The 22818-nt window shown below is 42.3% G+C and overlaps 1 protein-coding gene and 1 pseudogene across 6 annotated transcripts in view; both read left to right on the top strand.

Annotated features, from left to right (window-relative positions):
• LOC309375234 (formyl peptide receptor 2 pseudogene) overlaps nt 1–2590 on the top strand; it is a 112083-nt pseudogene extending 109493 nt beyond the window's left edge. Inside the window, exon 3 of the transcript XR_014173515.1 lies at nt 2144–2590. The product of XR_014173515.1 is annotated as a formyl peptide receptor 2 pseudogene (transcript). The remainder of the gene's footprint in view (nt 1–2143) is intronic.
• A 5635-nt stretch (nt 2591–8225) lies between these two features.
• The window catches only part of LOC309375143 (sialic acid-binding Ig-like lectin 13), a 36479-nt gene continuing 21886 nt past the window's right edge, over nt 8226–22818 (top strand). For 4 of the 5 annotated variants that reach the window (XR_014170812.1, XM_081920661.1, XM_081920659.1 and 1 more), the window contains exons 1-5: nt 8259–8333; nt 11346–11442; nt 15715–15830; nt 16147–16524; nt 22521–22805. Coding sequence is in view for 4 of the 5 variants with exons in the window: in XM_081920661.1 (XP_081776787.1) it covers nt 11420–11442; nt 15715–15830; nt 16147–16524; nt 22521–22805 (802 nt within the window). In the remaining variant the exon portion in view is untranslated. Of the gene's footprint in view, nt 8334–11345; nt 11443–15714; nt 15831–16146; nt 16525–22520; nt 22806–22818 lie in introns of all 5 variants that reach the window. The other variant, XM_081920660.1, reaches the window with a different exon arrangement.

Raw genomic sequence — 22818 nt, 5'->3', positions numbered from 1 at the left:
CCTCCCTTTCCATGGAGGCACAGATTGCAGCTATAACAAAAGCGGCATTTTTTCATCTCCGCCAAGCTAAGCAGTTGGCTCCTTACCTCTCTCGCCCTGACCTAGCCACTGTGATCCATGCGACGGTCACCTCCAGACTGGATTATTGTAACTCGCTCTACGTGGGGCTGCCCTTGAGACTGACCCAGAAACTCCAGCGGGTGCAGAATGCTGCAGCGAGACTCCTTACGGGGTCTTCGCTGCGAGATCACATTCACCCGGTGCTATACCAGCTGCACTGGCTCCCGGTGGGGTACAGGATCAGGTTTAAGGTGCTGGTTTTAACCTTTAAAGCCCTTTACGGCCTAGGACCCTCGTATCTACAGGACCGCCTCTCCTGGTATGTCCCACAGAGAAACTTACGGTCTTCAAATAAAAACGCCTTGGAGGTCCTGGGCCACAGAGAGGTTAGGCTGGCCTCAACTAGAGCCAGGGCTTTTTCAGCTGTGGCTCCGATATGGTGGAACACTCTGTCACAAGAGACTAGGGCCCTGCAGGACTTGACATCTTTCCTCAGGGCCTGCAAGACAGAGCTGTTCCACCAGGCCTTTGGCCAGGACACAGCCTGACTCCCTCCTTCGGCAATCTTCGCGGAGCTCTGGCCCAATGGTTGCCAGTGGTTTGCTTTGAATTAATTTTATAATGAATGATTTTAGAGTGTTGTGTTGTGTTGTACTGTTGTACTGTTTTGTTGTTGTTAGCCGCCCTGAGCCCGGCTTCAGCTGGGGAGGGCGGGATATAAATAAAATTTATTATTATTATTATTATTATTATTATTATTATTATTATTATTATTATTATTCTTCCCTATACAGGATTGCCTTCAGGCAGCTCAGGGGTCAGATAACTCCATACCACCCAAAATTTCTCTGATGAAAATAGGGACATCCTACCATACCCTCCAGTATTTCAGGATCAATCAGAAACCAGAACGTCCCTGGAAAATAGGTACACTTGGAGGGTCTGCAATGCAGTTTGACAACAGATCACCACATTTTTTATTTTTTAAAAAAATAGCTACCACACCTCAGAGTTTGATTAAAATTACTTTACTGCATGATACCACAAATCACTGGTGTCAATAAAAATTTCCTATGCCTTGTAGTTTTGGGGTTATGGGGTGTGTGTGAAAATTAGGGAAAGGGAAATGTTATATACATGCATGATGCGCTTTTTGAAGCAAAGTTTTTAAGCAATGTGGACTAAATTTGCTTCTGGGGCCCCTCTGGGATTGCATAAAATTTGGCTGAAGACCACAGGTTGGGATAGGACAGGCTTCCTCAACCTCATCTCTCCAGATGCTTTTGGCCTACAACTCCCATGATCCCTAGCTAGCAGGACGAGTGGTCAGCAATGATGGGAATTGTAGTCTCAAAACATCTGGAGGGCCGAGGTTGAGGAAGCCTGGGATAGAAGGTAAAAGGTAAAGGTAAAGGTACCCCTGCCCGTTCGGGCCAGTCTTGCCAGACTCTAGGGTTGTGCGCTCATCTCACTCTATAGGCCAGGAGCCAGCGCTGTCCGCAGACACTTCCGGGTCACGTGGCCAGCGTGACAAGCTGCATCTGGTGAGCCAGCGCAGCACATGGAACACCGTTTACCTTCCCGCTGATAAGCGGTCCCTATTTATCTACTTGATCTACTTGCACCCGGAGGTGCTTTCGAACTGCTAGGTTGGCAGGCGCTGGGACAGAACGACGGGAGCGCACCCCGCCGCGGGGATTCGAACCGCCAACCATGCGATCGGCAAGTCCTAGGCGCTGAGGTTTTACCCACAGCGCCACCCGCGTCCCCGGGATAGAAGGTGCAAGTGTCTTATTTTGGTGTTCTGATTTTGTGGCTCTCTGGGTGTGTCTTCCTTTTTAAGTGTTTCATTCTTTTTTGCAAACCACCCTGGGAATATAACTGATGGTTGGTATGAAAATATTGTCACGTGCTCCCTAATTTCCAAGCGGCAAGAGATTTCAGGAGTGCCAGAGCTTACCCAGGATTTGGTCCCCTTGGAATGAAGATCGGTGGCTCTTTTAGGATAGATTGTTTTCTTTGCACATATATACAACCTGAGCCAGCTTCCGACATCTGCCAAACTCACACAAAAACTCTACAGGTTACATACACTTCAGGCTACAGACTCTGCTAACCCAGAAATAGTACCTCGGGTTAAGAACTTTGCTCCAGGATGAGAAATCGTGCTCCGGCAGCGCGGCAGCAGCAGGAGGCCCCATTAGCTAAAGTGGTGCTTCAGGTTAAGTACAATTTCAGGTTAAGAACGGACCTCCGGAACGAATTAAGGATTTAACCTGAGGTACCACTGTATTTTACAAGGTGGTGTTGCATCCATTTAGTTGAGGGTTGGGGTTACCCCATTTGTCTCTATGGCAATAGAGTAGCCTCATTCTAATTAAATGGAAACATACTTAGCTGGCCACCTTAACAAAGGAACAGGTTGGGCTGGTTTCCTCTTACAGATTTTACCCTCACCAACACAAGATTGGAAAGGACCTGCATTTATCATCCAGAATGACCTCCCAAATCAGGTAATCTGACAGAAAGCAGAGGTGAAGTGGTAAATTTTGAAATGCAGGGTCATGTTTCCAAGGAGACTTTCTCCCCCCAAAATGCAAGTCCTATAGATAGCTATAGCTGTAGCCATAGATATAGATATAGCCATAGATTCATGCGCGCGCGCACACACACACACACACACCAGACAGCAGCAGTACATGACGTAATACCCAATTTATTAGGAACAGCATGACTGCAATCTTATAAACATAGTTTCCTGGGAGTACATTCCATTGAACTCAGCAGTGCATACTTCATAGCTTTATTTGTGAAACTCAATGAGCTTTAACAAAAGATCTTCAGTCAGCTGAAATGCCGCTTTTAACTTATAATTAGAAATGCAAACAGTATTTCAATGAAATGTTATCATCCAATCTGCTAATGCGTTAGGGGGCAATCTTTTCGGCCCCAAGGGTCACTTGCAGCAGTGAGTGCAACACACACACACACACAAACATTTTTGTGATTTTAAGTCGTTTAAAACTGTTTTAAATATTGTGTAACAGTGTGTTTTAATGTTAATATGGTGTTTTGATTGTTGTAACCTGCCCTGAGACTTTAGGGTGAAAGGTGTCTAATAAACTGTAATATAACAACAACAACAACTCACCAACCCTCATTCACACATGCATACAGATGCACAAACATGGTGAGACAGACAGATAGGGATGCTCGTCTCATCATGCCAATCTCACCATTAAAGCCAAACACTTCAAGCATACCAAAGAGCTATACAGTGGGCTGCTGGTGCACAATTTATGGTAAATCGAGAGAGAGGCATAAAGGAGTGGCCCTCTCTACACTCCTGTTTCTCCATCAAAATCACATCTGTGGTGGGTTGGAGAGCACGGGTCTCATGGAGATACAGATGTGCAGGGCCAGGGCTGGCCCAAGACATATTGGCACCCATCGGCTCCAGCTTCCAGGGGCCAAGGAAATTTTGGCCCCCCCCAATGTAGTTTTTGAGGGGGCCAGCCCCCCTTAATTGTCATAAGGTGTTTGGCTCCGCCTCTTAGCTCCTTGCAACATTGCACACATGACATCAAGACATCAGGCCCCCTCAACCAGCTAGAGAAGATGACACCTCTGTTGGCACTTGAGGCACACCACAAAATGGTTCCTCTCTTCCCCACCAGGAAAGAAGGGGTTAGTGGATCTACATTAAGATGTGGACTGTCCCTATGGATCCTGCCACCTGAGGCAACCACCTCCCTTTGCCTCATGGGTGGGCCGTCCCTGTGCAAGTCATCAAGTCATCTTGATGTGTCTATCCCTTCCTTATTATGCAAAAGACCCTTTGTTTCCAGACTTGCATTTAGCAGGGACAGTGGTCTTTTCTGGATTGAGAACACCAGAAGGGAGGCTAAAGCCCAATGTAGACATGTTATTTGATAAAGGAGAATTTTATGAAAATGATTTACAGGTAGTTCCTGACCCTGGTCAAACTGGCTAAAATATACACAAATAATAAGAGTACATGTTGGAGGTGTAATCAGGGAGAAGGAACCCTATTCCACATATGGTGGACATGTCCCAAAATTTAAATATTCTGGGACATGATCTATGAAGAATTAAAGAAAATCCTCAAAGAAACATTCAGTAAAAGACCAGAGGCATTCTTACTGGGCATTTTAACAATAAACATCCCTAGAATTTTAAAAACGTGTTTTTCTTTATGCAACAACTGTGGCCAGAGTATTAATTGCCAAGTACTAGAAAGGAGAGCAGTTCCCAACTAAAATAGAGTGGCAAAAATAATAATAATATGTGAATGTGCTGAATTAGCCAAGATGACTGAAGCAATAAGAAATCACTCAAACTTAAGAGTGAAAAATCAATGGGATTGTTTTAAAAATTATATGCTTAAACATCATTCCCAAATCCAAACTTGGGTGTGTTTAGAGTAAATTTCACCGAATGAAAATTAATTGGAGGAGTGATTCTAGAATCTAGATAAAGTAATGGTTAAATATATATTGGAACACAGTACAAAGAAAAGGAAATAAAAAGAGGAGAAGTAGCTGTTACGAGGTAGATGGAAGTAAAGCATTATAGGGAAATGGATGAATATGAGTATGTAATGAAATAAAAACAGATTATAAATATAATTGTAAAGAGAAAAGATGCTGTGTAAGATGTGTAACATTTTTAAATTGCAATAAAAAATAATTTACTTACTTTTTTTTAAAAGAGTGATGCAACCAACGTTAGTCATGATACAGAGAAAAAGCCTCCATTTTCTTCCTAATTATGAATAATGCTACAGGTCCCATTGCTGTTATCCTGTTGGTGACCTATGCCCAGTTTAGGAAGAAGATTGCCTGAGGAAAATGAATTGGTTAAGACCATCTGGTATATTCCTTATTATAGGATGAAACTCATTGACTAGACTCAGTTCATGACTTAAAGGAAATTGGGCTGAGGATTTAGTTCATATGAATGCCCACACCAAAAAAACCCCCACACCACTGAGTCTTCTAAGACTTGAAAGGAAATTCTGCAGAATTTCAGAACATGTTGGGCAGTGGGAAGATTTTAGGAGGACAGGCAATGGGGGGGGCACTTAGCCTCCTTGGATGAACCATAATCTTCAGGCTCACAGATTTCATTTTGTTAAAGAGTAAGTTTCTAGCATTTGTAGAACCTGAGACATGAGACAAAAGGTACAGCATGACTAAGCCGCTTCTGGCGAAACCAGAGAAGCGCACAGAAATGCCACTTACCTTCCCGCCGGAGCGGTACCTATTTATCTACTTGCACTTTTTGGCGTGCTTTCGAACTGCTAGGTTGGCAGGAGCAGGGACCGAGCAATGGGAGCTCACTCCGTCGTGGGGATTCGAATCACCAACCTTCTGATCAGCAAGCCCAAGAGGCTCAGTGGTTTAGATGACAGGCTCACCCTATTCATACCCAAATGTGCCCTTAAGGCAGGATTTGTGAGCATAGAGAAAATGGGGAGGCTGTTCCCATTTCCATCCAAATTGCAGAGGAATATTTGAAGTCACTGAAAGAGTCATAAGGGCTTTAGGACTGTTTTCCTGTACTGTTTCAGACATGTAGTTTATATATTTATGTATGTGTTTGCCTGGTACATTTATGAACATTTATTTTATATTTTAGACCCTATAATTCTCATAACAGTCTATATTATTACATGCACACAATAGACTCCTTGGGGAAGGGCCATGGCTGAGTGGTAGAGAAACAGGCTTTGTATCTATGGATGAAGTGCGGTATACAAATTTAATAAATAAGAAGATTATTATTTCAAAATGGTGGTAAATCCTTGTTTTAGGAGTACTTCTAGAACAGCAGGTCTAAATGACACAGATCCCATCCCAAGGTATCTGGATAAATAGCTCACTGACCATGTAAGAGTTTTCAAAACTATTTGGGCAAAGATGGGCAGCTCAACAAGAACACGTGGCAGGAAAATTATATGGAGCACTCAAATGTTAATGAGTTTCTTCCAAGCAAAAGGTTATAATTTCATCCCTGCTGTGCTTGACGTTTTTAAGGTTAAACCTTCAGTTCAATAATTTTATGGGATTCAGATTTGGGCTGAAGCCAATTCATGCCCACTGGAAGTCGTACAGTCTGAATTCTTTAGGCAATTTTTCTCTGAACCAGGATATGTTTTGAATGCATCTTTATGATTTGACACAGATCTCCCCTCCATGTTCATCCAGGCCTGGCTCAGGACATTTAATGATAGATACTGAATGGCTTCCTTCCTTTATTTCTGCTTCATTTGCATGAAATCAGCTGGATGAAAGCCATCGGTTTAAGATTACGCCCTTTGGACTTTTCACTATAACAGTTAACTAAACTGAGGTCTCAACGAAGCAAAAGATGTAAGGAGACAATGCCTATTTGATAATGAACAACAACCAGCCTGCAATGAGAAAACTGTGCCCCTGGTATGATTGTCTTCCAACTTCTCCATACAATGGCATCTTATCTACAGCATCTAACTATTCTAAAATATTGAAGAGCTCTCTCAGGTTCGCGGTTTTAATGTGCCGCTCTCAGCAGTACTTGAGGGCTGTTTTAAGAGAACTCCTTCTCAGAATCGCATGTGTTCATGCAGAGATGGTAATACTGAAATACCAGCTCCTGTATTGCTGTTTTGCTCCCTTTGCAGAGATTTGTGTGGAGAGTTAATCACCCCATTATCACCATCTCACCCGTGGTGTTCAGCTGATTCTTTATGTGACTCTTCTCCTTGCAGATCCAGATAAGCCGGTGACTGCAAAGACTGCAAATTTTCTAGCGGCAGCTGTTAAAATAAGGGCCACAACGATGCTCTCTGAGTTTTAATGTGTGTAATTTTTAATTTAATGTTGCAGATGAATTTGCCTATTTGGGTTCATCTATATCACTTTGCACACAAATCGCAATGGCTGGATGGAAATGCCTTTGAAAAAGCAAAGTGGAATCAGACAGATTTATCTAGTTCGGCAGGGGGCAATTTTAATCAGGACCAGGGTGGGTGGGGGGTTAAATCCTCCTCTCTATGTGCCACCACCCCATACTCAGATCATGTTCCCCTGCTCCACAGTCACTATTTAAGAAGAACTGAAATCTTGACATATTCAGTGTAATTATGCATTCAACATCACATCTCCTAGGGTTGCCATATGTCAGGAATTTATTGGACATAGGCGGAATACTGCAATTGGAAACAGTGTCTGGGCAGAAATCGCTCAAAATGTCTGGGAAAATTTGGACGTATGGTAACCTGTGTTGGCAGTGTCATTTCTGGCGATTTCCCCTAAAAATTGCAATTTTGCCATAAAAGTTCGAAAACAACAACAACAAAACTTTTGTGTTCGGATTTTCACTTTTTGAAATATGGCAACCCTATTCTAGACTGGCCATAAGCCTACTCACAAGGCAACTCACAGCAATGTCCTCTTAAACCCATTGATGTGGGGGTGGGGTGGGCAAGGTGAATAAACTGTCTTTTCCCCTTTTGCTTAAAACTTTTGCTTAAACTGTAGTGTTTCCCTTTTCTCTCTTCATTCCCTCTGAATAGATATTGCGTTTTCTGTCTTTCCCCAGCATAGTATCCATCTCTGCTCCCCTCGGTTCATTATCACTTGGCACACAACTGCAGGAGTGAGACGGCCTTCAGATGAAGACCAGGAGGCTTCAAAGCAGAAGAGAAAAACAGTAACTCAAGTGTAACGGTCTCTGTAATTTAGATCATAGAATCGTAGAGTTGTAGAGTTGGAAGGGACCCTAAGGAACATCTAGACTAACCCCTGCAATACAGGAATATGTAGCTGTCCCACACAGGGATCAGACCTGCAACCTTGGTGTTATCAGCACCACACTCTAACCAACTGAGGACAGGTTAAAAAGACATTTTCCGGACTGTTCAGAATATACACCTGTTGCCAAACCACTTGGGTATGTATCTGCCACAAGGAGAGGCTTGGCCCCCCTGCCCCAGATCCATTTGAGACAAATCCTGCATCACTGATGCTCAAACAACCATCCCCAGTGACCCATTGCTTGCCCAACCCGTCATCACATATTTCACTATTCAGGGCCCATCAGCTTTGCAAAACTGATTGCAAAGCACAACCACTTCTGCTTTTTGCAGGTATTTATTTCTGGCAAACCTTCTCCCTGGCGTTGCTATTCTGATCAGAGAGCAGGTCAGGCTCATTGGCAGAAGGACTCCTGGCAAGAGTTTGGGTGAACACTACTGCCATTGTAAGCAGGTAAGAATACTTTTCTTCTTGTTGAATACAAAATTCAGCCAAAACATAAGAAGCTTTAGAAACCATCGTTTTCAGAGGGCTGAGACCAAAAGGACTTTGGAAGTGCATAATGTTGGCTGTGTTTAAATCTCATTGAATTTACTTTCTTATTCCTACAGTCATTTCTTTTCTTAATTAGTGGTGGTTCTTCAGCTTAGTCAGGTGGGATATCTCAGCGCTTAAGCCTGTTAGTTGTTTTGGAATTTCCTGGTTATATGACAAGCAATTTCATAATGTCGCAAAAGAGGCCTGTCTTGTTGTATGACACTCCTGCCCTCTCACTAGAGGGAATCCTATCGAATGATATTTTCATTTTGACTCATGCCCTTGCTGTTAAGTATATGCAGGGTTTATAAATCACACAGGATTCTGTACCACAGATAATGCTGAAGAGTTTTGTGTAACTGATCCCCACCTCTACCCCACCTGTAAGAATAGGAAGTGTGCAGATCTATTTTGATTAATCGTACTGAAACAGGATTAGAGACAGATCTAATTTTGGGGGAAAAACTCAGGTGGCAGTTTTGAAATCTCTCACATGTATAATTGCAGAACTTTTGAAATCTCTCACATGTATAATTGCATAACTTTGAAATGCCCATGAAGAACTTTATGTTCTAGGAAGAGTATTGTGTGGTTTGAGTTGGCTGTATGGCATTTACAGCTTACTCAACTTCCGTTTAATGAGACTTAAGTCTATGATCCATTCACATTTCTCTAGGCGCATGTCCCCACAAACCCACAAAGGTTTACTGTTCCGCATAGATATGCACAGGGATGCTGTGGGTTGTATCTGACAATAGTCCTACTCAGATAAGACCCTGGAATCAAAGGGTTCAAATCTATTAATTCTGATCAGCTTACTCTGAGTAAGACCAACAAGGGATACAATGCTGTGTATGTGCAACAAGGAAACGAATGGTAAGGAGAGGAATTTGAATGGGCAAATTAAGCTTGCTTTATGAGAAGGCATTTTGGGGTGTTTGTCTTAGTAACCTATCACTCTGGTTCCTCTCTGCTTCCCTGTATAACATGGTGGTCACCAGCGAGTCATTTTAATGAAAAAATAAAGGGAAGAGAGAGAAAGAAATGAATTATGGGAGTTCCCAGACTGGTTGTTTATTGGACACTCAGGCTATGCTTGTCCAGAGCTTGCATGTTGCTGGAGGTCCTATGACACCACCAGTTTATAGAGCATTGATCCTGATCTGTCCGGTCAACAGTTACATGGCATGGCCAGCTAAAGTTTGTCATCCTGCACTTTCCAGTTTCAATTACCCATCACTTTTCCATGGGACTTTTGTGCTGTTTGTATGCACCATATTTGGTCGTTATCCCACGTTTTCTAGCGCAACGATTCCTTCGCTTTTCTCATCACAAAAAGGCGAAGGAATATTTGCAATGGAGAATGTGGGATAATGACCACATATGATGCACACAAACAGCCCATCTGCAAGCACCCCGTGACTAGGAATGTTGACATTCCTTCACCTGACCCCCAGGGGTGTCTAATAGTGGCAGCCTGCTCTGTGACTGCATTGGGGGCGCCTTAGTATTACGAAACCCAAAAAGTCAGGGCAAGAAGACAATATTGGTTTATAAAACTATACGTGCTGTGGAGAAAGTGACTAGAGAATTTTTCTTTTCACCCTCTCTTGCCAATGCTAGAACTCAGGGCCATCTAAAGAAGCTGAACCTTGAGAAATTCTGGACAGACAAAAGGTTCCTCACAATGCACATTGTTAAACTATGAGGTTCGCTACCCCAAGATGTGGTGATGTTCATCAGCTTCAATGGCTTTAAATGGTGCTTTTTCTGGGGGGACGCAGGGGGACGCGTACCCTTAAACATTTTGTGAATCTAACAGGAGAAAAAACTTTTTTTTAAAAAAAACACCACACCAAAAACGTTTCTTCTCTAGAACGGTGAATTGTCAGTTCTGTTGTTACCCCGATGCATGTTCTTTGTACTTCTGTCCATTTACTGTATTTATTTTCCCCGATTTGAACTATATCATTCTAATTTTCTTGAGTCAAAATGAGAGTACCCCTCAACATTTTTTAAAGACAAAAACAAACCACTGGCTTTAAAAGTGAAATGGGCAAATTTATGGATAAGCCTATCAGTGGCTGCTAGGCATGTTGTCAGTTTGTATCTGGACCCAGTTGAAGCTCCACACATTCGTGTTTAAAGCCCTTCATGACTTTGACCTGAAAGACTTCTTCCTTCCCTACAGACCCTCTTAGCTCTGAAGAGCAAGGAAGGGAGCCATCTTGGTTGTTCCAGCATCCTCAGAAGCTCAGGGTGGTGGTGGCCCAGGAGAAGGCATTTTTGGTGGTGGCCCCTAAGTTGTGAAACTCCCTCCCCAGACTGCCTTATTACATTCAAGACCACATAACACCGGTCTTGAAAGACCTACATTGGCTCCCAGTACGTTTCCGAGCACAATTCAAAGTGTTGGTGTTGACCTTTAAAGCCCTAAACGGCCTCGGCCCAGTATACCTGAAGGAGCGTCTCCACCCCCATCGTTCTGCCCGGACGCTGAGGTCCAGTGCCGAGGGCCTTCTGGCGGTTCCCTCATTGCGAGAAGCAAAGCTACAGGAAACCAGGCAGAGGGCCTTCTCGGTAGTGGCGCCCGCCCTGTGGAACGCCCTCCCAGCAGATGTCAAAACGATAAACAACTACTTGACATTCAGAAAACATCTTAAGGCAGCCCTGTTCAGGGAAGTTTTTAATGTATGATATTTTAGTGTTTCCTGGTTTCTATGGAAGCCGCCCAGAGTGGCTGGGGGGGCCCAGCCAGATGGGCGGGGTATAAATAATAAATTATTATTATTATTACAGCTTTCTTCAATTGCTGAAGAGGCCCCTGTTTACCCTGGCTTTTGACACCTGAGGTGTATATTTCTAGGACCCACCTATATTTCTGAGTTTTAAGTGGATTAAAAAATGTTTTTAATCTTGTGTTTTAAGGCTGCAACTTACCCTTGAATGCCGGTTGCTGGAGAGCAACAGTGGGCGTCAGCATTTGTACTCACATCCTGCTTATGGGTTTGCCAACGGCATCTGGGTGGCCACTGTGAGAAACAGGAAGGTGGAGAAGCATCCACTGGTCTGATCCAGAGTATGACTCAGTGATTTCTCCACCACTATCAATCTCTTCCTATCACGTACAGCCACAGAAGGGCCTTGGGTGCGCTTAAGGTTGATTTCTCCAGTTTGAACTACTTGGTGTGGTTCAGATGTTGTAATATTTAGTTCTCTCAGTTCAATAATGCACACACTCCAACATTTATCTGATGAAAATAGGGACATCCTTAATAATAATGATAACAACAACAACAATACTGTGGTACTTCAGTTTTTGGATGTCTCCAGTGCCAAACATTTCGGTTTTCAAACACCAAAAACCTGGAAGTAAATGCTTCCGTTTTCGAACTTGCCTCGGAAGTTGAACGGCTTCTGCTACATATATCAGTTGTTTTTCACAATTCTATCTATTGAATTGGCAGACCGCACCTCAGTTTTCGAATGTTTTGGAAGTCAAACAGTCTTCCGGAATGGATTATGTTCGAAAACTGAGGTACCACTGTACTTTTATTATTTATCCCTCATCTATATGTCTGGTTGTTTATTGAGCACGCATGATATGTTTGCCCAGGGCTTGCATGTTGCTGGAGGTTCTATGACATCACCAGTATACAGAGCATGGATCCTGATACGTCTGGGCAACAGTCACATGGCATTGCTAGCTAAAGGTTGTCATCCTGCACTTTCCAGTTTCAATTACCCATCTCTTTTCCATGGGACTCTTGTGCTGTTTGTATGCACCATATTTGCTCATTATCCCACGTTTTCTAACACAACAATTCCTTCGCTTTTCTCATCACAAAAAGGCAAAGGAATCTTTGCAGTGGAAAATGTGGGATAACAACCAAATATGATGCACACAAACAGCCCATCTGCAAGCGCCCCGTGACTAGGAATGTTGACATTCCTTCACTTGACCCCCAGGGGCATCTAATAGTGGCGGCCTGCTTTGTGACTTTGTAAATAATAATAATAAGAAGAATAAGAATACAGTGGCACCTTGGTTCTCAAACTTAATCTGCTCTGGAAATCCATTCCAAAACCAAAGCGTTCTAAAACCAAGGTGTGCTTTCCCATAGAAAGTAATGCAAAATGGATTAATCCATTCCAGACTTTTAAAAACAACCCCTAAAACAGCAATTTAACGTGAATTTTATGATCTAATGAGACCATTAATCCATAAAATGAAAGCAATAATCGATGTACTATAGTATAAAATAAATAAGACAGTCTTGTAGATGATAAAAATTAACTTTTTTTTCTTACCTGCACTGATGATAATCATTGTTTGGATGGGGGGCTTTTCTCCATTTCCACATACAATTAATCAATCAGTAGCTGAACTGGGTTCCACACAGTCACAAAAACAAATTAACTGAAAAAGCCTCAAAAACAAAAACACAAAATAAATAGCAAAAACAAAAGTGCCAAACTTAATCCGTTCCGGAAGTCAGTTTGACTTCCGAAATGATCGAAACCAAGGCGCAGCTTCTGATTGGTGAAGGTGCCCCAGAAACAATAGCTGACAGCCACATCGGATATTCGACTTCCAAAAAACATTTGAAAACCAGAATACTCACTTCTGGGTTTTCGGCGTTTGAAAACCAAGGTATTTGAGTACCAATGCGTTTGAGAACCAAGGTACCACTGTAATAATAATAATAATAATAATAATAATAATAATAATAATACTTCTGTAATTTATCCCTCATCTAACGGACTGGGTTGCCAATGAGGCTTTTATTGGGTTATTGTAATTGAAAACTAATAAAAATTATTATACGAAAATGGGATCACGTGTGACTTTTCCAGAGAGCACAATGACCACAAATCATCATAAATGCATGGGAGGAGGATGTCTGAAGGGGCCCTGAAAAATATACTCTCCTCATTGTCTTCTGACATACGAACCAGACAAGTTATTTGTGTCTTGTGTATCAAAGACACTTTGATTTAAATCTTTCAAATAAAGGAGTCAATAATTCAATGTTGTATGAAAAAACCTCAATAAAAAATTATATATATATATAAAAAAATAATTCAATGTGGCGGCACCTAGGCTTTGGCACTCCTTGCCTGATAGAATCATAAAATCCTAGAGTTGGAAGGGACCCTGAGGTTCACCTAGTCCAACCCCCTGCAATGCAGGAATTTCAGCTAAAGCATTCAGGACAGAGGGCCATCTGACTTCTGCTTAAAGACCTCCAAGGATAGAGAGTCACAACCTCTCTGGGACTTCCGGGTCGGCGCCATCGCCGAATGGCGGGCTCCTTCCGAGCTCCGGAGGGAGCCTGCTCGGCAGGGGCTGGGTCCTACCGCACCGGCGATGCGGGGACCCTCAAAAACCACGGCCAGAGTGAGGCCGTGGACATGGAGACTCGGCTGGCACCGTTAGCGCCATCCCGGCTCGTGAAGGAGCCTTTTTAAAGGCTACGGATCGGGCGCTGGGGAGAAGCGTGGTGCTTTGAGTTCTCTGCTATCCCTGCCGAGCGCAGCCGCAAGCCATCCGGCGGAGAGCGCTGGCTTCTTCTATTGAAAATCTGGACCTAAAAGAACCCGTGAGTAATTGGACTATGGATTAAAAAAAAGAGGGATAAATTTTTAAAAATCTGGAGCGAACGGGGGAGGTGGAAAAAAGGAAGTCAGCCTACCCCTCAATTGTAGAAGAGCTAAAACAAAGGATTTAACGACTAAGATCGAGCGTATCTTTATCTTCATGAATTGGCAACTTTGCGAGGGAAAATTATAAGACTGTGCTGGAGGAGAAAAGTGGAATTTGTATCAAAAAAAACAACCCCCCCCCCCCGAATCCCTGGAGCGATCCGTGAAACTACCTGGGAAAGAGCATCGGGAGTTTTGACAGCTGTCAAAGGCTGTCAAAATGGAAGAATAAAGCAGGGACTTCGTTTTGAGGACTTTGCCGGTTAAATTGTATATAAATTGTTTCAAATAAGGATTTATAAACTAGTTGGACTAATGGATTTGATTTGGAAGGGAACTCAGTTACTGCGATCCACCTAGAGGAGCTGAGCGACACTGCATGTGTTTTTTTCAGGAAACCTGAACAGTTGTAACTTTTAATCTCCTGGGAACTGCAGAAATGGAACATTGTTTTGTCTACAGAGGGCTACAAACTACAGGAAACAATGGACTTTTCAGTTGGAAAACGAAAGGGACATGACGCTTTGCTTCTGAACAACAAGCCTCTGCAGAAAATAAGAAGGTCATGGAAAAAGAACATTTTTGCGGGAAAATAGGGAAATAGAAGGAGGAGAGAGAATGACAAGAATATGGAAACATCATGAACTGGACAGAGTTGGGAACATTTGGGACATCCAGATTTGACAAGCTTATGGAAATTAAATGGGAGTTTTTTACTCCTGGATAGAAAAATCTGGAGAGAAAAAATGGGCCCCTTTTTGAGACAGACTCCTTCCAAGATTGGACATTTGTAATTAAATATGACTGGCAAACTACTAGAGGGATATGGATGAAGCGGGTAGGCACCTCAGGAAGACACTAGGAGGAAGGGATAGAAGGAACACAACAGGGAAAGGGGGGAGGGAAATTTGGAATCCAAAGGTTGTAAAATTATTTTCTATCTTTATATCTTTTTTTCTTTCTTTATAAAATTTTGAAAGGGGGAACTCGTGGAAGGGAAAAAATCGATCTTAGGGGATGGGAATTTGGAAAAATTGGGTTATTGATGCTAAGTGAGTTATGGGATAAAAACTTGTTGAACTTAATTGCTTATTCGGAAGATTTGGAACGCAATTGGGGGTGGGAAGGGGAAGTCCTGGTTTTGGTTTTGGAAGAAAGTGTATGAATTGGATCTAATTTGTTTTTAATTTGGAAAACTTTAATAAAAATTATATTAAAAAAAAAAAGAGAGTCACAACCTCTCTGGGGAAGTGTATTCCACTGTCCAAAAGCTCTTACTTAGGGCTGGCAATCTCTGGTATTAGATGCCCACTAAAACCTTTGTTGTTGTTGTTGCAGCAAGTCTATCCAGACTCATAATAATAAGTTACACATCTTCGTTTTTAACTTTTTGCTCACACCATCTGTGTAATATTGATAACTATTTTATATTACTTTATCCACACTCCTTAGATATCATCATCATCAAGTGCTTTATATTTTTCTATGTGGAAATAAAATCATTAAAACAGGCTGAGAGTGGCATAGTTCCCAAATTATTCGAAAGCAGACCCATTCTTTCTGAACTCACTTTTCCTGCTCGTTCTTTCAGTTTCTTGGGCTCCTTTCCAGCAGAGGGACAAAGAGCTTTTGGAAGGAGACGCAAGATGATTTATCCCCTTGGAGCCTTCATTTTCGGACTGCTTTCAACCTGCCTGCATTGGGAAGGTAAAGAGAAGACTGAAAGGGCAGCGCTATGGGGACAACGCAGGGGGCTCATCCATGCTTCCTCTAGTCCCGCTTCTTCTTGCCAGGAAAAGCTGCTCTTTAGCGCTCAATTAGAGCATATGGCAATTCGAGTTTTCTCTGGATTGATGTTTGCTCCCATTTAGCACTAAAGAGTGGGAAAGGAGCAGGGCAAGTGGAAATGTGGAGGAACCCAGAGTCTACACCCTGAAATATCCACTCTTTTCCAGTAATGGGGGACAGGGAGGAGTGAGTGTTCTGGAATAGGCTGATGGAGTTTCTTATTGTCTCCACGCAGGTGCTCAGTGCCTTCCAGGGTTCAACCTGACGGTCCCCCCTGAAGTGAGAGTACAGGAGGGGTTCTGTGTCGTCATCCCCTGCAAATTCACTTACCCAGCATCGACTGACACCAGGGGTGTTGAATTGCATGGATATTGGTATACCGTAGGCAGCAGAACTTACAATGATCCAGTGGCCACCAATGATGGGAATAAATATATAGAATACTTCGCTCGCAATCGCTTCCTTCTGTCGGGGGACTTGGAACAAGGAGACTGTTCCCTCACCATCAACAATACCCGCAAAAGCTCCGATGAAAGAGGATACTATTTCAGAGTAGAGAAAGGCACAATAAAATTTAGCTACTCAAATTTACCTACATTAGTGAAAGTGGCAGGTGAGTGGCTGGAAGAATGCCTGGCTCTCTGCTGTCTGTCTGTCTGCCCCTGAGCCTTTGGGTGAAGGAACCTGTCTCAGCACTCTTGCCCTCGCCGCCAACACGGCCAGAGTGACCTCTCCCTGCCTCAGAGCCAAGCAGGGCCGCACTGTGGTGCCTGCCCATTCACACAGGGGAAGCCCAGCCAGATGAACTGGCACTTGTTGGGTGCAAAGAAGGTGTCTGGCACCCCCAGTGTGGCCCAGCGCTGTGCTCCTCTCTGCAAGCATTGGTATCACCTACGCTGGGAGAGAAGCACCAGAAAATTAAAATCTGATGTGTATGAACCAACACCTGTGCTTAAAACCCCCCAATTAATCTAACCCGTTAAGACAGCTTGGGAAAACACTTGGCTTTGCAAGAATTTTCTTTATTTCTTCCAGAGTACTGGAAAAAGCCCTTGAGATTTTGAGCATTGTTTGCTGTTATACAGTTGTACCTTGGTTCTGGAATGCCTTGTGACTCGAATATTTTGGCTCCAAAATGCCACAAACCTGGAAGTGAGTGTTCCGGTTTGCAAACTTTTTTTGGAACTCGAATGTCCGATGCAGCTTCTGAACGTTTTGGAAGTTGAACAGACTTCTGGAACGGATTCTGTCCAACTTCCGAGGTACCACTGTATTCTAATGGATCATGGAATATTGCTTTATTTTATATAAGTTAGGGTTGCCATATGTCCGGGATTTGGTCATCAGAAACAGTGCCCAGGCAGAAATCACTGGAACGTCTGGGGGGGGGGGGGAGCTGTGTCGGAAGTGTATATTTTGTTGAATTTTCTTAAAAATAGCTCAACAACTTTGACAAAGTTTCACTTCCTGAAATATGGCAACCCCAATAAAAGTTGTTAGTTTTAAAGTTACGTTCCTATTATGACTTTCCCCCCATTGGATCAGATTATTAGGTGTGTGATCTTTGCTGTCTACTTTGTTGTTTCTTCAGCTTGTAGACTGCCTTGCGTATAGTAATATAGAAAATATACAAATTAAAAATGAAAATGAAATGGAACAGAGAGCTCACACCCACTTCTGTCTTTCCCAGGCCTGGAAAGCATGTATCTGAGTGGTTTTCTGCTTGTTCCATATTTTCTATTTTTTTTTTTCAACATGCTTTTTATTGATTTCCATAATAAAAGAAAAATACAAGAACATAATACACAACGTTAAATGCTCATTTTCACCAATCTAGAATGTGACTTCCTTCAACCTTTCCACAAATCATCCGTACTAATCTTTTTTATACAATTTCGCGTTTGTTATTTTGTAATGTCGTTGATCTATCTGATTCTTCCATTCCTCTTTAGACAATACCCTTTGCTTTTTTTTTACAGAGCTCCCTTAAAACCCACCAATGTTATTTGTCCCTCACTTAAATTTTCCAGGTAGTTCGTAAAGCTTTCCCAGTCCTTAATAAACCTCTGATCCCTTAAGTATCTGATTTTCCCTGTCATTCTGTCCATCTCCACATATTCTAACAGCTTCGCTCTCCATTCCTCAATTGTTGGTATACCCTCTGATTTCCAGCTTTGGGCTAATAATACTCTTGCCGCCGTTGTTGCGTACTGGAACAGCTTATGGTCTTTCCTTTTTATCTCCCTTCCTAACATACCCAGCAAGAAGGCCTCGGGTTTTTTAACAAAGGTGTATCTTAAAATTTTCTTCATTTCGTTATAGACGCTCTCCCAGAATCCTTTAACCTTTTGGCATTCCCACCACATGTGGTAGAAAGACCCCTCCCCTTTCTTACACTTCCAGCACTTTTTACAGGAACCATACATTTTGGCTAATTTTACGGGAGTTAGGTACCAGCGGTAGAACATTTTCATTAGGTTCTCCTTCAGTATCACGCAAGCCGTAAATTTAATATGTTGTTTCCAAATCTTTTCCCACTCTTCAAAGTATATATTATGACCGAAGTCCCTAGCCCAGTGTATCATTGCCGGCTTAACTTCTTCGTCTATTAAATTCCAATCTAGTAACATACTGTACATTTTGGATAGGGTTTTGTAATTATTGTTTAGTATCTCAGTCTGAAATCTGGAGGCTTTATCCATATATCCTTTATCTTTAATGTCTTTTCTAAACATGTCATTTAACTGAAAGTAATGCAGCCAGTCATAGACTTGTTCTTTAACCTGCTCGTACGGCTTCATTGTCCACTTTCCTTCTTCTTTTCTTAGCAATTGTTCGTAGGTGGCCCAATTGGCCCTCATATTTATCTTTTTGACACCCATAACTTCTAGTGGCGACAGCCAGTGCGGTGTTTTGGGCTCTAGCATGTCTCTGTACCTCTCCCATACCTCAATCAGTGGACCCTTAAAGATATGATTTCCAAAGTCTTTATGTACTTTCCTGCGCCCATGCCATAGGTAGGCATGCCAACCAAACCGGTTGTCGTGTCCCTCTAGATCTAACATTTCCCTATCTTCCAGTTTTATCCATGTTTTTACCCAGCATAGGCATGACGCCTCGTAGTACAATTTCAGGTCTGGCAGGGCAAAGCCCCCTCTTTCCTTTACATCTGTTAACAATTTGTATTTTATTCTCGGTTTTTTGCCCTGCCAGACAAATTTTGAAATTACCCTCTGCCAATCCTTAAATATCTTCATGCCTTTAATCACGGGGATATTCTGGAATAGAAACAGTACTCTTGGTAGCACAGACATCTTAATTGTGGCTATTCTGCCCCAAAATGACAGTTTAAGCCTACCCCATGATTCTATATCTTTCTTGACTCCCTTCCATACTGTTTCGTAGTTGTTTTTAAATAGATCTATATTTTTTGGTGTTACCCATATTCCTAGATATTTCACCTTTCTAGTCACCTCTATTTCTGTTTCTCTTTGTAGTTCTTCGACTTTGTCCGTGTTCATATTCTTAACTATCATTTTTGTTTTCCTTTTATTTAGTTTGAAGCCGGCCACCTTTCCAAATTGGTCAAATTCTGCAAGTACCTCTTTTAGTGAGACAGTTGGATCTTCCATTGTTACGACCAAGTCGTCTGCGAATGCCTTGATTTTATATTCGTTCCGCCCGACTGTTACACCTTTTATTCCTTTGTTTTCTCTTATTGAGTTTAGTAGCACTTCTAGCACCATTATAAATAGCAGTGGGGACAGCGGACATCCCTGTCTTGTTCCCTTTGTTATTGTTATTTCTACGGTCTCCACATTATTTATGATTAGTCTTGCCTTTTGGTCTGTATAGATTGCCTTTATCCCATTATAGAATTCTGTGCCCACTTCCATGTATTCCAATTGTTTCAGTAAGAAGTCCCAGATTATGTTATCGAACGCTTTTTCAGCGTCCACAAATAACAGCAGACCTTGTTTGTCACACCTATCCGTTAGGTACTCTATAATGTTTACAATGTTTCTTATGTTATCTTTTATTTGCCTACCCGGCAGAAAGCCTGCTTGATCTTTATTTAGTCTTTCTACCAGAACCTCTTTTAGTCTCCTTGCCAGAATTCCCGCAAAGATCTTATAATCTATATTTAATAGGGAAATTGGTCTATAGTTCTTAATCTGTTGTAAATCCGAATCTTGTTTGGGAATTAGTGTGATTAATGCCTCCTTCCATGTTTCTGGAATTTCTCTCTCTTTGAGAATATTATTCATTACCTCTTCCAGTGGGTTCAGTACCACTGACTCCATTTCTTTATAGAATCTGCCAGTGAACCCGTCTGGGCCTGGGGCTTTCCCTTTTTTTAAGTCCCTTATTATTGTTTTGATTTCTTCTTCTTCTATTGGGGCGCTGAGTTTCCCTTTTACCTCTGTGGGGATCTTTTTTATGTTCTTACCTTTTAGAAACCTTTCTATTTTCCTCAGATTATTCCTTTCGGTGTTACTGAAGAGTCTTCTGTAGAAATCCAGAAATGCCTTCCTTATTTCTTTAGGCTTGGTTATTTCTTCACCTTCCACCTCTATTTTATTTATTGTATTCTGTTCTTTCCTTTTTTTGAGTTGCCAGGCTAGTAACTTCCCTGATTTGTTGGCGTATTCAAAGCTTCTCTGTCTTATTTTTTTGATTTTCCATTCTACTTCCCTATTTATCAACATCGCAAACTGGGATTGTAAAACTTTAATATTCTCTTTTATTCTCTTATTTTTGGGGTTTTTAATTAATTTTTGTTCATTTTCCCATATTTGCTGTAAGATTTCTTTTTTCCCTTTTTCTCTTTTTTTATTCTTGATTGCACTCTGTTGAATAAAAAAACCCCGCATCACCGCCTTTCCTGCGTCCCACACCACTTTCGGCTTTGTGTCATTGCCTAAATTATCTTCAAAGTATTCCTTAAACCTTATTTGAGCTTTCTCTACTACCTCTTGGTCATCTAACAAGTAATCTTTCATTCTCCATCTGTATATTCTGCTTTCCAACCCTTTCAGTACCATTTTTATTGGATTATGGTCCGAAATCGTTTTTGCCTGAATCCCCACCCATGCCGATCTGGGGACTAGTTCTGCCGAGATCCAGATCTGATCTAGTCTCGAAGATGAGTCATTAGGTTCCGAATGGAAAGTAAATTGCTTTTCCAGGGGGTGTTTAAATCTCCAGATATCTACCAGGTTACAGTTTTGTACCATTGAGAAGAAGGTTCTGGGTAGCTTTCCTTCTTTGCCTATCCTGTCCCTTAACCTATCCATCTCTAACGACACCACCCCGTTCATATCTCCTAATAAAATGATTTTCTGATCAGAGTGGTCAGATAACATTCTTTCCAACTCCTTATAAAACTCCGATTTATTGTCATTAGGTGCGTATATCCCCACTATTATTATCTTTTCTCCTTGCCAATTGATCTGAACTCCCACTACCCTCCCTTCTTCGTCTTTAAAGATTTGTTGCGCTTCGATTTGTTTGTTGGTGTAAATGACCACCCCCCTTTTTTTGCTTTGGTCAGACGATACAAATTCGTTCCCTAGTCCTTTGCTAATCAGGACTCTTTTATGCTTCCTTGCTATGTGGGTTTCCTGTAGACAGATGATATCTAGGCTTTCTTTCTTTAGAATATGTTCAATTTTATTCCTCTTACTTTTATCGTTCATCCCATTCACATTCCAGCTCCAGACTTTTATTGCCATGATTATTTGCTTTTGTGTGGACCTACTGTCTTCCCTTAAGCTCTTCCCGCTGCCTCCTCCTCCTCTTCCTCTACCTCTTGTTCCATATTTTCTAGGAGGGCTCTGAGCGGCTTTGCCTTGACCCCACCACTCCCCCCCCCAAAGCATGCTCTTCTGCGTTAAATCAGAACAAAGGGCAATCTGGGGGCAACCCGCTTGCCATTTGTTCTGAATCAGTGCTGAATAGTGGGTTTTTCCGGGAGAAAGTGGTGGGGGAAAATGCAAGTGTGGATGAGCTCAAATGCTCCCTGAAAAAAGACTGACTCTCCATGTTGGTGCATCCCTCAGCCTATTCTTCTGCCCATGGAATTAGCAAAGCTCCTTTCCCCACTCATCACTTATCAGCCCCCATTTCCATGCCCCTTTTCTTGCTCAAAATACCCTGCATTGCCATAAAGGTGCTCAGAATTCCAGAGCTGTGCAGGTAAGGATGCATGTCAAGTCTCCAACAGAACTAATATAGCAAAGGATCATGGCTTTAAAGAGCAACGACAAATTATCAGAAACCCATTAAAGTGGTACCTTGGGTTACATACGCTTCAGGTTACAGACTCCGCTAACCCAGAAATAGTACCTTGGGTTAAGAACTTTGCTTCAGGATGAGAACAGAAATTGTGGTCCGGCGGTGCGGCGGCAGCAGGAGGCCCCATTAGCTAAAGTGGTGCTTCAGGTTAAGAACAGTTTCAGGTTAAGAACGGACATCCGGAACGAATTAAGTACTTAACCCAAGGTACCACTATATCTCTTTTTCTGAAGTGATGCCAATGGCCATCACAAATATAAGGCTGGTTGAGGTTGCTATTTACTTATGCATCTTCTTTCTCCATAAATCTAGAGAAACCTGAAATACAGAGACTGGGAAAGCTTCGGGCAGGACATCCAGTGAATATCAGTTGTACAACCCCAGGAAGTTGTTCTTCGCAGGTGGACCTCACCTGGGGAGGCATTTCTGTAGCCAACACATCGAGGACCACAAGCGAGCAGACAAATGAAATCAAGGTTTATGGTACCTTCATACCCTCAATTGCAGACCATGGCCAGAATCTCATCTGCAATGCCAGCTACAACCAAGGGACCCATCCTGTGCAAACAGAGGAGAGGATCCAGTTGGACGTCAGCTGTGAGTGACTCTG

The sequence above is a fragment of the Podarcis melisellensis genome (assembly GCF_964234715.1).
Source record: "Podarcis melisellensis genome assembly, chromosome: 8".
Taxonomy (NCBI): Eukaryota; Metazoa; Chordata; class Lepidosauria; order Squamata; family Lacertidae; genus Podarcis; species Podarcis melisellensis.
The sequence above is the reverse complement of the archived record's forward strand: the minus strand, read 5'-3'. Positions and strand labels throughout refer to the sequence as shown.